Below are 16054 nucleotides of genomic sequence, written 5' to 3' on the forward strand. Positions count from 1 at the left end.
CTACAATGTTGACATGACAGAATGTGTATTCACATGGGCTTCATCTGCAATACCAGCCATATCTAACAGTGGTCAAGACAGCTCAATGAACCCAAAGAACACAGATTGAATTCTTGCTGTCTGATTAAATGACTTTCATATTTTGGACAATGCTTTTGGGGGATGTCTGCTCTAAGATCCATTGCCCAGACTTTCAAACGTAGGCATCTTATCGTGGTTTTTTTTTTAATTAACATCTATAGGTGGATGCAACTAGTTTAAGTAAATTGTTGTGTTATATTTCAAAGATACCTGCCTTTAGGGTAGTGGTGTTACTGCTAATTAGGATTCTCAGGCAGCTACACAGTGCATATATTTATAAACTTGCCTGCTAGGTAGACTGTTACATATTGATACCCCTGGGAGTGACAAAAAGATGATTTTTTTTTACCTTCTAGGTCACTGATTTTGTTAACTCCTTTTTGTGCTTTCATCAGCCAAAAATGGATGTAATGCCAATCGCGATTAGAGAGCTGAGCCACACTGTGTTTTCTGTTGTTGTATTTTTTACAGCATGATGGCATGGCTTGTGATACACCTTATCTCATAGAGAGAGAGTGATTTTTCCAAGTAGATTTAAACACTGGGTTTGTTGATAGTCTTGGAGTGACACAAAGAGAAGATTGTATAAAGACAATGGGAAAGCAAAGCTTTCTTTTCAATAATCAACTGTAACAGGCTGTGATGCTGACAGACTAGCTCAGGCCAGAGCCATAGGCCAATTTACTTGTCTGTGATTATCAAAGAAGTGTTAAGTGTATTCATACTAATTCACTCTTATGCTAGTAGAGATCAAAAGAGATGCTAATGTTCTTGTATTATCTGTAACCGATGGTCTGCTATTACATTGCACTTACATTGTGTATACCCCTATAATTTGTTTAGATCACCCTACATTAAAATGTGTGCTAGTATGAGAATGTATTCAGGTGTTCAATTCATGAAAACTAGTTAAATACCCTATTGTTTGCTATTACAAACATTTGCATTTGTGCATAACCCTGTAACTAAATTACTCAAAGGAATCTTGTGAAATGCTAATGAGGGATTTAAGGTCTGTAACAGGAAATACTAATTTCAAAGCTAGTGGCCATGGTGTGTGTAAATGCATTTAGCAGATTGTTGTCCGAAGAAGAAGCTTTAAGTACTGATTCAAAGGAAAATCTTTCATCTCTGGACTGTTTGGATTCCAACAGGGTAAAATAACTGAACGAGAAGACAGAGATTCCCAGAGTTATTCTGGGTAACGCTGAAAAGACTTTTGGGAAACTGGCAGATTATTACATCTCTGCTATCATTTTGAATTTACAAACTTTGACTCACTTGTTATATTTTACCTGCTTTAACCTGGTCTCGCTTCCCTGCTCTTGATGCCACCTAGTGGGGCTCAGTGGGAGCGCTAGCTGCTGGTGCCTTTCCCAGGCATGTCTCTTCAGCCCGATTCCCAGTCTGGCAGAAATCTGGGGGAGGTATGAGACCCATGTGCCTGTCCCCTCTACCCCCATCACCTGTGCTTCCTTCCTTGAGCTGGTTCCCAAGTCAGTTACCTCTTCCAGGCTTTACCTGGCTGGAGCTCAGCCTTCAGGCTCTGACTTCCAAACTCCGCTGGTGCCAGGTTCTTCCTTCTGCCTGAGCAGGGTACTCCCAGCCTTCTAAATGGGGGTGATTCCCCTGGTCTCAGGGCCTTTCCTGCAGCATGTTCTCTGCACAGTTCTTCACTCTCTTCAGTCTCTGCTACAGCTTCTCGAGCTTCCCCCCTCTCTCTTCATCTTCTTCTTCTGTTTTAGGGCAAAGCAGACTCCGTTCCTGAGTCTCACTGCCAAACACAGGGCACCATAGATCATTCAAAAATTGAAGTCTTTCATCTTTCCCAGTAGTCTTAAATAATTGCAATATTGCTTTAAAAAAAAATAGGGACCTGTTTTCCTAATGCTCTTAGTATGCGTTGCAGCAAAAGCTTTGATATTTTAAGGCCTCTAAGTTTTTATATAAATACCCCCCCCCTTCAATGGTGCTCTTTGCTCTCCCCCCAGGAGACAATCAGTTGTTCTCTATCCCCTTCCCCCCTTTATAGGGGAATCAGCTGCCTTCCTTCAGGCCCCATCAAAGTGGTTTAATGTGGCACAGATGGCTCCCACAGTCATCAGGGTTGGCTGGCCCCAGGCCTCCAGCCCTTAAGTGGCAAGCCATCCTGTTTCATTAACCCATCCCAGCTGGATGTGATTATAATTTCAAATGATCTGTTTCCTACCTTGTTTTAAGTATAACCTATAATTAACAGCGCCAGGCTGGCCTGATTGACCCCATCTTAAATATTAATCTACCAAACCTTGCTTTCTTTGTGTCCTGTGCTGTCATGCAGGAGGGCTGTATTTTTGAAAGGTGACATGTAAGAAACTGGGTTGAAGCTGATCAGTAGGTGAATTTGAGATTATATCTGTAAAATAACTGACCTTGTATGCTGAATACCTTTCGACTCTATTGACATTATCAAAGCACCTAGGAGCCCTAGTCAGACCCACTGAGGATGTGTCTTCATTATAGAGTTAACTCAGGCTCCTGTTTGTTGCCTCTGATCCCCTTTCCATCCACACACAAAACCATCTCAGCCAAATTTAATGGCATTTCAATCCAGTTTAGCTGGCCCGGCTGGGCTGTAAGCTAAACCCTGGGTACCACTTTCACTCAGGTTGGTAATCACTCTCTCTTTGCAGGAAGGATACAGACTAAATCACTTGAGAACTGGTAGTTCTACAATACCTTCCCACAATTCCACCCGTGTGCCTGCAAGGACAGACTAGTTCTCCCTCAATTCACTAGGAAAGAATCATAGAGCAGCTTCGCTTACTGCGTCCCAAAGAACCATGGGAGATTTCTCCAGAAGTCCTAGTCACACATACGGGGGAGCGCAGCACCAGTGATAACTCGGTAATTGGGGTATGGCTTTGCAGTGACTCATTCCCAGACTAGGCTAACCTGAGTGCTCAGACCCAGGTGCCAATCACCCGAGTTAACTCTGGAGTGAAGACATACCCTAAGAGAAACTGAAGAGAGATTCACCTGTTTGTAGACTTCTGAATTACATTTTCTCTGGTTCTAATTCCATTGACTTCAGTAGGGCCACAATTTCGCCCTCTCTGTGTGGCTGTTTTCCTCTAAATTAGAGAGGTTATTCCCAAGTGTTTAGTGCCATTTGTCTCCCACGTAAAGAAAAATAAAAGTAAACGTCTCTTTGAATTTGATATTTTTCCAGTTTATCTTGTATGCAGATCGAGAAATTGGTGTCAGTGATAGGGAACAGGCCTCACCAAGTAAAACAATTGCACCCTGGCATATAAGGGATAATGTGGAATTGGCCTGCCTGGCTTGTTGCCAAGAAAATGTCTACTGTTTCTAATAGCTCTAACTAATATCTGTGCTGTAAAATGGGGATCCCTGCAACAACTCATCTGGGGGAAATTAAGAGGAAGAAATTCCACTGATAAATATCCTAACAGGAGGATACACAGGTCAGAGAAAAGGTCTATGTGCTTTTGAATGAGCAGAACCATTTTAGGATATAGTCAATCTGATGAATATCCTTTGCTGTGTAGAACGAGAGAGAAGATTTTTGTGTAGCAGAGAATATTCCTTAGTTTAGTAGGCGAGGGAGCTCTGGCATGCTGATAGGCACTAACACTAGGTTGTCTTCTATACTGTCAACAGTCGTTTGCCACAGCCATTAATTGTGTGAACGAGTGCAGTGTAATTTCCTTTGGTATGGAGACCAGTGGATTCAATCCATGCACTTGGTGGATATAATACAGTGTTTTATGTATGGAATAGGAGAAATAAACAGCAGTCCCCAGATTTCCAGGCCTTGGCAGTTGGGCAACTATATGAGACAGCCAGGGACCTAGCTATAACGTCTGCAACTAGCAACATACGTAGATGCTTGGTGTACATGTGATAGGAGCAAACGGAATGTACAGTCTGTAGACAGCCAATAAATCAGGGTTATAGATCTTCCTTCCGTGCTCAGGAAGGAAGTCAGCTATTTTAAAATCTGGGCTTCTTGTACATATCCACAGACAATGCTCTTTCTTGTGAAGAACAGGACAGGAAAAGATTTTTAAATGATTTTAGACCTGCTTACATCTGCTGCTCTATCTGAATCTCCTTAAAATGCTCTCTGCCCCAATCTTAAATAACCACTCCAATGCTTTCTCCAGGCCCTCCTGTTTGCAAAGTTTAGGTCATCCAACCAAGGAACAGAAGCAATGCTGTGTGACTAAGGTGACCAGTCAAACACTGTGAATGCTATTAGTGGGCCTCATGAACAATCCATAAAGTTTGCTAAAATTTTGTTCACCTGGATGATTCGCTGAACCATTGCAAGTAGCATGTTAGTTTAAAAAAATCATAGCCTTTCACAGAAAAACTCTCACAGCAAAAGAAACTACATTTGTCCGATTACTAACTGCGAATCTGAAGTCCACCTCTATTCCACACACACAACTTGGTTTAAACTTATGTGAGAGAGGGGATAATTAGAGTACTGAAGAGGAGTGTAACCTTGTTTTTCAAATAAAATGATTAAGGATTTAGAGAACACACCTCGGAGTATCTCATTCTGAGACTAATTTGATGGTGTGGGGAGAGTTGTTCACTCACATGCGGGGTACCGTTGACTTCACTGGGACTTCACATGGGTAAAGAACAGGCTCGTAATCAGCTATAAAACTTGGAGATGAATCTGACCTAGAGATGAGTTTGACCCAGGAGCCTTTTATGATTTTAGCTTGAATTATTTGGCTGCAGAGTCTTCTTTCCTGCTGGAATCTGGCACTTGAGCAGGGGAGGGAGTTCTGACGTGCATTCATGCCTGCCTATAACTTTCGGCTCTTTAGAATACTATATTTATTTAAAATGCTCCTCTGCTTCACAACGGCTCGGGTGTCTGTCTGTTCTAACCAGTACTCCTTTGTAAAATGGAGGGAAATATTACCTGCAAAAGTGTTGTGAAGCTTGATTCATTAACGTTTGCAAAGTGCTGTTAGAATCTCTTACAAAAGGCATTACAGAAGCACAAAATATTAGCTGGGCTATTTGCAACTTTAGATTCAAAACTGTGCAGGTTTGCCTGGTTTGGGCCTTCCATTACAAGCTATGAATTTAACTCAGCTAAGGTTTGTTAGACATTTCATGAATCTATCGGTTGAGCCTAAGCCCAAATTTCATTTTTGCACCAAAACCATGAACTCGGAGAAAAATGCATATGAATTGAAAGGAAAAGAAGATCCCACAAACCTCTGTGACTCAAAATCCCTGATTCCTTCACTGCTGTAGTTAAAGTACAAATGATCTCTTGAAACGTCATATGCAAGGTGTTAGTGGTTCTGTTGTAGAGCTGTGATGCATGCCCTGGAATATGGGATGCAATGACCTCTCATTAGCATTGTTGACTGCATTTTAGTGTCTGTTTTAGCCATTAGCTAAAACAGGCTATTTTAATTTAGCCTCCCACTGTGCTAGGGATACTCTTTTCTTGTCTGCTAAAAGTAAATAGACTAATTTACACAGTTGACTCTCTACCTGAGGAGGGAGGGAGCTAGTGTTAACTTTACTGGATTTGTAGTTCTAGGTGACTGAACTCCACATATGTCCTGAAAACACAACAGACTCTGCTCCTGGCATCCCTCCTGCAATACGTCTATTTTCTTTGTGTTGTGTCTTTCGGTAAATGCCTATCTGACATCTGTACTATGTATTGCAGTTGAAGAGGCTGCTGATTTGTACACAGTGTTTTGATGAATTTGCAAGCAGTGTTGATGTTCTGGTTTCCAGCAACCAGTAGTAATAACATTATGCTGAAAGAATCCAAAGTAGCTCTCTTTACTAGTTTGCATACCAGCACTGGAAAAGAGTGAGGCACTTTTGTTGTATTTTGGCTAGACTGCTTGGTTGAGGATAGCAGAAACGAGATGCGATAGCCTAAATTGCTGAATTAATAATAGACAACCCCTCTCCTTTTATTTTTAGCTTTTTCGTTAATTGTTTGAAAAGATATTATCTTCCCTCTATCAAGTGTACAGCTGCAAAATATTTGGCTGCTCTTCTATGGCTGAATATTTTAAACATTTTTTCCTCTGAAAATATTTTTGCTAACTTTTAAAATATATTTTTCACTGTTATAGTTCAGTGTAGCTTGAAGGAAAAAATATTGTGTGAAAAAATCTGGCGAAGTACAGTGAGGCATCCGAACAAATGGAATTTGTGCTAGCTCAATATTTATTTGTGTCTGCATATATATGTCATGTGACTATAACTTGGTTCATTATATTGGTTTTTGTACTCGCATATCCCTAAGTGCTTTCCAGGGATAAGTTGGATGGTTGTGGTGACTGTGTACGAAGACATAGGATTTGCTCAGCAACGTCTTGTACAAATCTTGGGCTATTACCAAAAGAGGGAATATTGGCCAACTCACCCGGCTGGCCTAGTTTTCCTGATTTACATGTTGGCTTTCATCAGAGCTGTGCGGATCTTCAGTTTCATGTCTCATCCAAAGGAGAGACCTCTCTTAATTCTAACTGTGCAGTATCCCCAAATTACGGAGCTGCATTGTCAGCCCTGGGGATGGGCTAAAGTTCTGGTGAGGGGCATAAGCAATGAGACCTAGTATTCAAATATGGGTTGCCTAAAGCTAAACACCTCAGTCTGTATTTACCCTCTTAAAAAGGCCTTTTTGTTTAAACGCCTAAAGATGGATTGAGGTGAGTAACGTTCTTGTCCTGTTGCTTACAGCCTGTGAGTGAGAGCTCTTCTATTAGAGCTTGTCTACACTACCCGCTGGATCGGTGGGCAGCGATCGATCCAGTGGCAGTCGATTTATCGTGTCGAGTATAGACGTGATAAATCAACAGCTGAGCGCTCTCCCGTCGACTCCACCAGAACGAGGTGCGCAAGTGGAGTCGACGGGAGAGCATCAGCTGTCGACTTACCGCAGTGAAGACACCGCGGTAAGTAGATCTAAGTACGTCAACTTCAGCTACGCTATTCACGTAGCTGAAGTTGCATATCTTAGATCGACCCCGCGTGGTAGTGTAGACAAGCCCATAGTGTTGCTTTCTCTGTTACGTTACTTCACATGAGGGAGGGGTAGTCCCCCCGTAAGATAAGAAAGTAGGTCATCATTAATTATTGTGTAAAGTACTTAATTCCCTGAGGCTTCAGCTCAGAATGAAAAAAAAGATAGGTTCAGGTTAGTCTCATTAAATAACGAGGATGTATGCACAGTTTAATCTAAAATTGAAGTATTGTTCATATAGTGATAGCTTTAGATAGTTAATATAGACGCTTATATTTTTGGTGGTACTTTCACAGATCAATCAGAATGTGGAGACCCAGAGAGCCCGCTTGCGAGATGACATCAAGGAATATAAATTCAGAGAAGCTCGTTTGCTGCAAGACTACACTGAGCTCGAGGAGGAGAACATCTGCCTTCAGAAACAAGTGTCTGTCCTCAAGCAAAACCAGGCAAGTATTGAAATAATCAGCATGGCTCCAGGCTGCTCCTGTGTGCTCAACATGCTACAACACGCCTCCATGCCCATTAGCGCATGTGCAGCCACGTCTCCCCACCCTCAAAAGGCCGCTGCTGGCTTTCTGTCCACTACAAAATCAATCCTCTTGGACTGAAAGTTCTTCATTACGGTACCTTCATCTCTTCTCCTATACCCCCACTTGGTCATTCCCTTCTACTAGTTCTTTGTTGGTCTCATCTAAGCCCCTCCACTCCCTCCTTTCCTCTGTTGGAGGCTGATCCCCTGCTACATCAGCTATTAGGAGTTGGGTTTCCTTGCTGCACTTGATTCTTCATCCCCTTTTAAAATACATCAGCCAGTCTCACCTGTAACTAATATATTTTTTGGACAGTTCTTCATGTTGGTGCTTGCTACTTCTGTTGCTCTCCTAATGTTCTGTCTTCTCTGACTCCCTATTGTAATATTTTAAACACTGCTATAATTGCTCTGCATTGTCAGATACATGTGTGATGCACATGCTGGAAAACTAAGTAATATTTTATTGTACAGTCCTAATCATCTGCAGATTCTCAGGAAAGGTAATTATGTATTTGTAATGAGTTCAGAATTTTCTTGTGTTACTGTTTCAAACGGTCGTTAGATCGGAATTATTTCTATTCTGTCTCTCAGCTGTATACAGATGAAAATCTACTGATGTCTAGTTATTCCCCCCCTACCCCCCCCCCCCCCGAGATCCTGTCAATTTAATTTTATAAACCGTAGTTTGGGAGGCTTCAGAAAATACTGTCATGTTGCTGAGTCAAGAAGCACTTGGGAGAAAAAAGTGTAGCTGTGCCTGCCTTAGAATATAGAAAACATGAAACAAACTTATTGGGATTTGTTTTTAACCTTCATTTTAATTTCTTCCCCCCCACCCCCCCAAAGAATTAAAGGGGCTGTTCAGCAGAAGGCGTTTTTTCAACTAGGTGTTGTGAGGTGTTCCAATATATTAGGTGCACCTCCAAACCTGCCGAGGGGTCTGCACAAGCTCTTTGGGGTGGCCTGGCCATACAACTGGGCCTCCACACCACCTGTGTGCTCAGAAGAGGGCTCCGTGTCAGCCCCAAATAGGCCAGCATGTAGGGTGAGTTGAGGCTGGGCCAGGACTATGTGGATCTAGTGGCCCGAACATCACATGTTGAGGAAACACGGTTTGATTGAGCAAATGAATTCCAACTCATACAAAGCACTCTCACTTATGAGTTTCCCCCTCACTGAATACATTGGTCCAGATTTTCAGCTGGGGAACTGGCTTATTTGTACACACTGCATTGGCAGCCATAGTAGGTCCTCAAGAAAATTACTGGGAAACAGAACAAACAATGTTATCCTCCTTTCTTTTTTTTCTTTTTCCCCTCTAGCCAACAGGATTTCACTTTGGCCCTGTAAGGGGAAGCAAGTGAAATTGCCTAGCTATTTAAGTCTTTGCACCCAAAGCCAATTAAACTCACTAATGCTGACTTTGAGCCTCAGCCAACTTTGTCAGGCGGTGTTTGGTAGATGGCGGTGGTTTCCAGCAGTCGCTGGTTATCATTTTGTGTCCTGGATCCTTTGATAATGTGAATTACATCCTAAATATACCTGTTTGGTGGGTATATTTAGAACCAAAGTAAGTAATTTTTCTATTCATGACATTTTTGATTTTTTTTTTTTTTTTTTTGCTTTTCTCCATCCCATAATCCCATCCACTGAATGTTACTAGTTTTTAATTAATCCATTGAGACAACCAAACGAAACCCTCAGCTTTTCCAGACCTTCATTTGCAAAGCAGAATTAACACAAAGGGTGCATGTCCTAAGTCATGAGTCAGAGGAAAAATAAATCAGATAATACAGTACTTTGCACTTCTGCTACTCTCTTCTCTTCCAAGGAATCCAAAGAGCTGTACAAACATTAATTAAGATTACAACACCAATGCACAACAGATAGTTTTCTCATCATTGTACAGATGAGAAAACTATGGTAGTAGTCAGATTTCATATCGTATTGTCAATATAGGTTTGATTTGAAGATGTCCTAGTCTGTGCTTAGTAATAAGGCATTTTGCATACCTTTATAATTATAGGGCCCTTCATCACGACATCACAACAGTTTTCAACAGGCCATTTCAATGGAGTTCCACATAGTGAATCAGGCTCACAGCGTTTAAATCTTTGGTTTTAAATATGTTGAGGGTTGAGTTTGTGTGAAGTTTGGCACACAGATTTACTGGTCGAGCAGGTAGCTGGCATTATATGCTAGGGAAACCTGTTGGGTGCTGCCTCTTTACAACATGATGCAAATCATAATTATTCTAATTAATTTGGAGTAGATCAACATCATTTAACAGTTTCCTCAGAAAATGTTTGTTGAATGTACTCTCAGAGGTAGATTAAATGAACGATGTCTGTAGTCATGGTGCAGGAACTAGAGTCCAGAATCTAAAAATTATTCCCCTTCCACCATAGTTAACTAAATAAAATGTACATCAGTGAAGTGTTCTGAGATTGCTTTGTGACCTCTTACAGTCAGGCATTTTAGTGATAGTGTTTTATCATATGTTCTCTAGGTGGAGTTTGAAGGCCTAAAACATGAAATCAAAAGGCTTGAAGAGGAAACAGAATTCCTCAACAGCCAGTTAGAAGATGCTATACGGTTGAAAGAGATCTCAGAACGCCAACTTGAGGAGGCCTTAGAGACCCTGAAGACTGAGCGTGAGCAGAAGAACAACCTTCGTAAGGAGCTCTCTCATTACATGAACATCAATGACTCTATGTACACCAGCCACCTGAACATCTCCTTGGATGGACTCAAGTTCAGCGATGAAACCACAGAGCCCAATAATGATGAAATCATGAATGGCTTTGAACAGAACTGCCTCAGCAAAATTAGCAATGGCAAGAATAATACATCCACCCCCAAGAAAAATGACAGCTTTCCTCCAGCCCCAAGCCTGGTCTCAGATCTTCTGAGCGAGCTAAATATATCAGAAATCCAGAAGTTGAAACAACAGCTTGTGCAGGTAAATGTTAAGATCCTAGATAATAAATCTGTGTTACACTAGCAGTCTGAGATTACCATGGGGTAACCCAGTCTTCTCAAAAGATCTTTTTCATTGTTACCCATAGTCTGATGGGTCTCCTGCAAATACTAAAAGTGGAACTTTTTCACCTGTCATAATGTACTTAATGTGCATTTACATTTAAACATACTGTAATTCCTGTCTAATGCAATTCACAGCCTGATGAAAATGAAATCCATTTTAATTTGCTTAAGAGTCTGCCATGAATTGTCATTTGCATTTTCTATATTATAAGCAAGACACCCAGTATTGAAGAGTATAAAACACAGCCAGCCTGATGAAAATGAAATCCATTTTAATTTGCTTAAGAGTCTGCCATGAATTGTCATTTGCATTTTCTATATTATAAGCAAGACAACCAGTATTGAAGAATATAAAACAAGGCACACATGAGTTGCCTAGAGCTTGCTGAAAATTTTCTGATGTAAAAAATGGGATTTAATAAAAACATGGATGGTAGGGGTTGGGGGAATGTTGGTTTTGACAAAATTTTTCATTTTTTCAAAGTGAGAAATATCGGGGGGGAAATCCCTAAATTGTTTCAGAATTGTGAGAAAATGCCCACTTAAAAAAATAGTAATACCCCAAAAAGTGGGGGAGAGAAAATATATAAACATTTGAGGGGAAGTTAAATTTTCATTTTTAACTTAAATGGAAGAAAGTAGCACTTTTGTACTTCACCGGAAAAGAAGATTAAGGGAGACAGCGGGGGGTATCACCACTGTGTCTCATTTTACTTCCCCCCCGCCCCAGTGGAAAAAGGGGAGAACTTTATAAAGTGAGAGTAGGATCCCCCCCCCCCACCAAATAAACAAAATTCAAAAAATTTGATTAAGAATTTTTTTATAGAGAAACACAAGACTAGTTTTGACCAGTTCAAGAGTTCTCTGAAGAGTGCCCTGTGCTGCAAAGTAGGGTGACAATAGTTTGATGTCTTATCTTTTTTTGTTGCTAACAGGGCTAATCTGGGGTTGGTAGTGCTATGCCAAACTGCCACTATTGACTGGCTTCACATTTTTATTGTTGTTTATTATTTTTACAGTGCCCAATCATTTCCTAGGCACTTTATGGGACAACACTGGTTTCAGCTTAGCTTTAACTGAAAGGATAATGGTTTTACTAAGAGGCCCAAACTGTGGAAGGGGAAGGTAAAACAGGAAAGAGTGTGTTTGTTTGAAAATCCTTAATGGATGTAAGAACCACCCTATGATGCAAATTAGTAATGGTGCCAGTAAGGTTTTAAGACTGAGTTTAGTGTAAATGGAGTTGCCTTTTCCACAGAGTGTAAGGGACCAAGTTTCTGCAGTTGTATGATCTTTTATTGACTATTTACCATTTTCTCATATGATTGTACAGAATAAAGCTGCACAAGTATTTGCTTCCAGAAAATTAATGTCTGACTTTATGTATTTCAGATGGAAAGAGAAAAAGTTAATTTGTTATCTACACTCCAAGAGTCTCAGAAACAGCTGGAGAACACCCGGGGAGCCCTTTCAGAGCAGCATGAGAAAGTTGGCAGGCTCACAGAGAACCTTAATGCGATGAAAAAACTCCAAGTCAGCAAGGAACGTCAGTCTGCTCTTGACAATGAGAAGGAGCGTGACAGCCACGAAGATGGAGATTATTACGAAGTTGACATCAATGGGCCAGAGATCCTAGAATGCAAGTACAAAGTGGCCGTGGCAGAGATTGGTGACCTAAAGGAAGAGCTTAAAGTCCTTAAGGGCAAATATGAAGAGTGTGAGTCTAAATATGAGGAGGAGAAGAGCAGGTATGAGACTGAAAGCCAAGCTCTTACTGAAAAGATCACCTTGTTAGAAAAATCTAATAGGCAAGATAGAGAACAGGTAGCCAGACTGGAGAAGGAGCTGAAGAAAGTAAGCGACGTTGCTGGAGAAACACAGGGCAGTCTCAGTGTAGCCCAAGATGAACTAGTCACGTTCAGTGAGGAGCTGGCCAATTTGTATCACCACGTCTGCATGTGCAACAATGAAACTCCAAACAGGGTGATGCTGGATTATTACAAAGAGGGTAAAGGAGGACGCAGCAGCCCAGAGGGCAAAGGTCGAAGGTCGCCAATCCTGCTCTCTAAAGGGCTGCTATCTATAGACCTAGGAAAGGCAGAGAATGGAAGTGGTGACAGCAGTCCATCTCCAGTGTCATCCCTCCCATCTCCTGTGTCAGATCCTCGGAAGGAACCCATGAACATTTACAACTTGATCGCTATAATTCGTGATCAGATCAAACACCTACAAGCTGCTGTGGACAGAACAACCGAGTTGTCCAGGCAGCGCGTTGCCACCCAAGAACTTGGGCCGGTAGTGGACAAAGACAAGGAAGCTTTCATGGAGGAAATCCTGAAGCTGAAGTCCCTGCTAAGCACCAAGAGAGAACAGATAGCAACCCTGAGAACTGTACTAAAGGCCAACAAACAGGTGAGCAGGTTTTGCAGGGATGAAACCCAGGGTTTTACACACCTACATCATAAGCAAAAGCATTAAAGAAAATTTGGCTAGAATGACCCTTGTTGCCATTTGCCACATGCGTTAGACATTGCAGTCATGGGTGAGATCCTGGCTCCATTCAAGTCAGTGACAAAACTCCCATTCATCTGTGAGGCCTGGATTTCACTCCATGTACATAGTCTAAGGCTGAAGTTTTGTGATGCCGAGCAGTCTAGAGAGTCAAAACCTAGACATACTTTTGCATTTCATGAGTTCCAGTTTAGTTGAGATGTCAAGAGAAATGGAAAGTGGCTTCTGTCTAGTGCCCAGGGAATATATGAATACGTTCCTACATAATGTAACGCTATTGGCATCTTCTCTGAACTGGAATAGTGGGCTGTTGAAGATCAGGAGTAAGTACACTGACAAAGTGTTCTGGGCAAGCTTCATTAGTGACCGCCTAAAACTTATTAGGTTATATGTAGTGTAATGGATCAATAATCATTGAATTCACTGAAAATAAAAGGTAAAAATTATTTTCCTATTGAAAGAATTATGTTTGCTGGTCTTTTAAAGGGATTGTAAAAAGTATGTCCTTTCTAAGATTTCACCCACACACACAAACTCACAATTCAAACACTCCATGGAGAATGGTATAAGAACTTAAAAAACAAAACAAAAAAAACAACAACCCCACCCCAGAATAAGGGAAGAAAAACAAGTAGAAATAGAGATTTTTAAATTTTGGAGACTGGATTATGTCATTTTGATAACCATAGTAGCACAGCTGGATTAGAATAATTGTGATGAGCTGTTTCCAGGGTTTACAATGACAAATGCTTCACTAATTAATCTAAAATTAAGGTGATGTAAATTCAAATTTATCTCAAAGCACAGATGTTAAGATAAATAATAATTATATAGTACATTATTTCAGAAATAGACTTGTACTCATCTTGTTTGTAATATTACTGTTTGAGAAATGTAATCCATTCGGAAAACTGGTGCAGTTTAGAAGCTATATGTAGTTGTAGTCCGAATAACTTGCAAATCGAGATTAAGTCCTCAAATTATACTGTTTAACTTTTTGTACCTTTGATGGTGTTGATATGACTTATAGTAGCATTTGACTCAACAAAGTAGTGTTGGGAATATATATATAACTAACTAAATATCCTCAGGCTGACCTCCTTGGGATGGTGCTTTATGGTTAGAAACAAACTCTTTTTGTGCTCCAGTATCCTAATATGCAATTCATTTAATCTGTCCAGGAAAAGTTGACTAGAAGTTTAAAATTTCAGTACTAAGTAAATGCTCCATTGTATGAATGGAGATTAAAAACCTCTTGGCTAACCACTTTATGAAGAGTTTCATTAACTGGTACATTTTTGTTCTTCTTGGTAAACAATAGACTGCAGAGGTAGCCCTTGCCAACTTAAAAAGCAAGTATGAAAATGAGAAAGCTATGGTTACGGAGACAATGATGAAGCTGCGTAATGAGCTGAAGGCTTTAAAAGAAGATGCTGCTACCTTCTCTTCTCTGAGAGCAATGTTTGCTACAAGGTAAAGAACACATGAACTCTTTTTGAAACCCCCAAACACTGCTTGTTTGTATGTGGAATAAATAGAATGTATTAGTTACAAGCAGCAGTATTAACCATGCAAGGATGCCATCATATGTGAGAGGAAAAACAAAAGAGGGATGCCTTTTTTCCTTCACATTTCTGCTGTTTGAAATGTTTCATTAAAGTGACCTGCAATTATGTTTTCCTATTGCTTAGGATAATGACAGGGATATAGGGATATAGCACTCTGCTGTAACAAATTATATTGATTCTGGAGTTGGGGGGTGTTCATAATGTGAAAATCAGGGGAGGGAGTAACTAGCTTCAATGACTTAAACTCAGGTTGAGAGGGAATTATGTTTAAGAACATAAAATGAACATTACATAATGAAGATACAGCTATAATTGAATCCTGCTGGTACACAGAGTAATATGGGAGGTGCTAGCAAGCACTGAAAAATATATGTCTATATATTAATAAACTAAAGAAAAAAATATTCTTAGAGCTGTAGATGCTGCATTTGGCACCCATCTCTCATGCCATTTACAAAGTTAACCTTATCAGGGTCGCTGCACTACTTCAGTGTGGAACTTGTTTCTGCCCTGCTTAGCTGTACTTTGTGGTGTTCCTGGAGAACATGCTGATACATTACATGTTGTAAAAGGTGTGAGCATTCCATTGTTGATCTGCATGTTACTTGGAGCTGCCCGTCACTGACTTCCTCTCTCAAACCTACAAAACTTAGAGTTGGGGGAGTGTTGGGGGAAACTAGTCTGAAAAAAACTTTATCTAAAGTAGGTAGTTCCAGGTTGGTAGTTTTAAAAAAACCCACACACCTCTTGGAATAACAGAAGGCTATGCAGGGCTATCTAAACAATGCAAGATGGCCAGGGCAGGTGTCATAAAGACCACCATTTAATGTAACTCGATAGTTTGGAAGTCTTGTTCTGTTTATTTAAGCTAACCACAGGGGAGGACAGGTCTTTGTGCGTCTTTACGCTAGGTACTTCTTTTACCTTTTTCTTGTCTGCTGTGAGCAATTTTTACGCTGAAAGGATTTTCTGTGCCATGTCAAAAAGTACCACGGTGAGGAATAATGGGAACATTTGTGAGGACTCTGTGGCTTCATCTTCAGTGCACTTGAAAGGATGGCTCTAGAGCAGCACTCGCAGAGGTACATCACTCAAGTGATGATGGAGTTCAGGCAAAGCGCAATGTTGGATCGACAGCAATACTCTATTTCCCTGCAATACCCTTGCATTTGGGCTTGGCTCAGAAAGAGAAACCGGATATGGAGATGCTTTAAGGATGAATAATTTGGCAGATCATTTTCCAACACAATGTAATGCCCCATACAGACTTTTTTTTTCCCTTGTATT

General features: G+C 40.7%; 1 protein-coding gene across 2 annotated transcripts in view; it reads left to right on the forward strand.

Annotated features, from left to right (window-relative positions):
- The window catches only part of BICD2 (BICD cargo adaptor 2), a 153934-nt gene that overhangs the window by 116464 nt on the left and 21416 nt on the right, over positions 1-16054 (forward strand). For both annotated transcript variants that reach the window (XM_074957791.1, XM_074957792.1), the window contains exons 3-6: positions 7405-7557; positions 10153-10605; positions 12081-13100; positions 14521-14672. In XM_074957791.1, the coding sequence (XP_074813892.1) occupies positions 7405-7557; positions 10153-10605; positions 12081-13100; positions 14521-14672 (1778 nt within the window). The remainder of the gene's footprint in view (positions 1-7404; positions 7558-10152; positions 10606-12080; positions 13101-14520; positions 14673-16054) is intronic.

The sequence above is a fragment of the Natator depressus genome, chromosome 7, assembly GCF_965152275.1.
Source record: "Natator depressus isolate rNatDep1 chromosome 7, rNatDep2.hap1, whole genome shotgun sequence".
Classification (NCBI taxonomy): Eukaryota; Metazoa; Chordata; order Testudines; family Cheloniidae; genus Natator; species Natator depressus.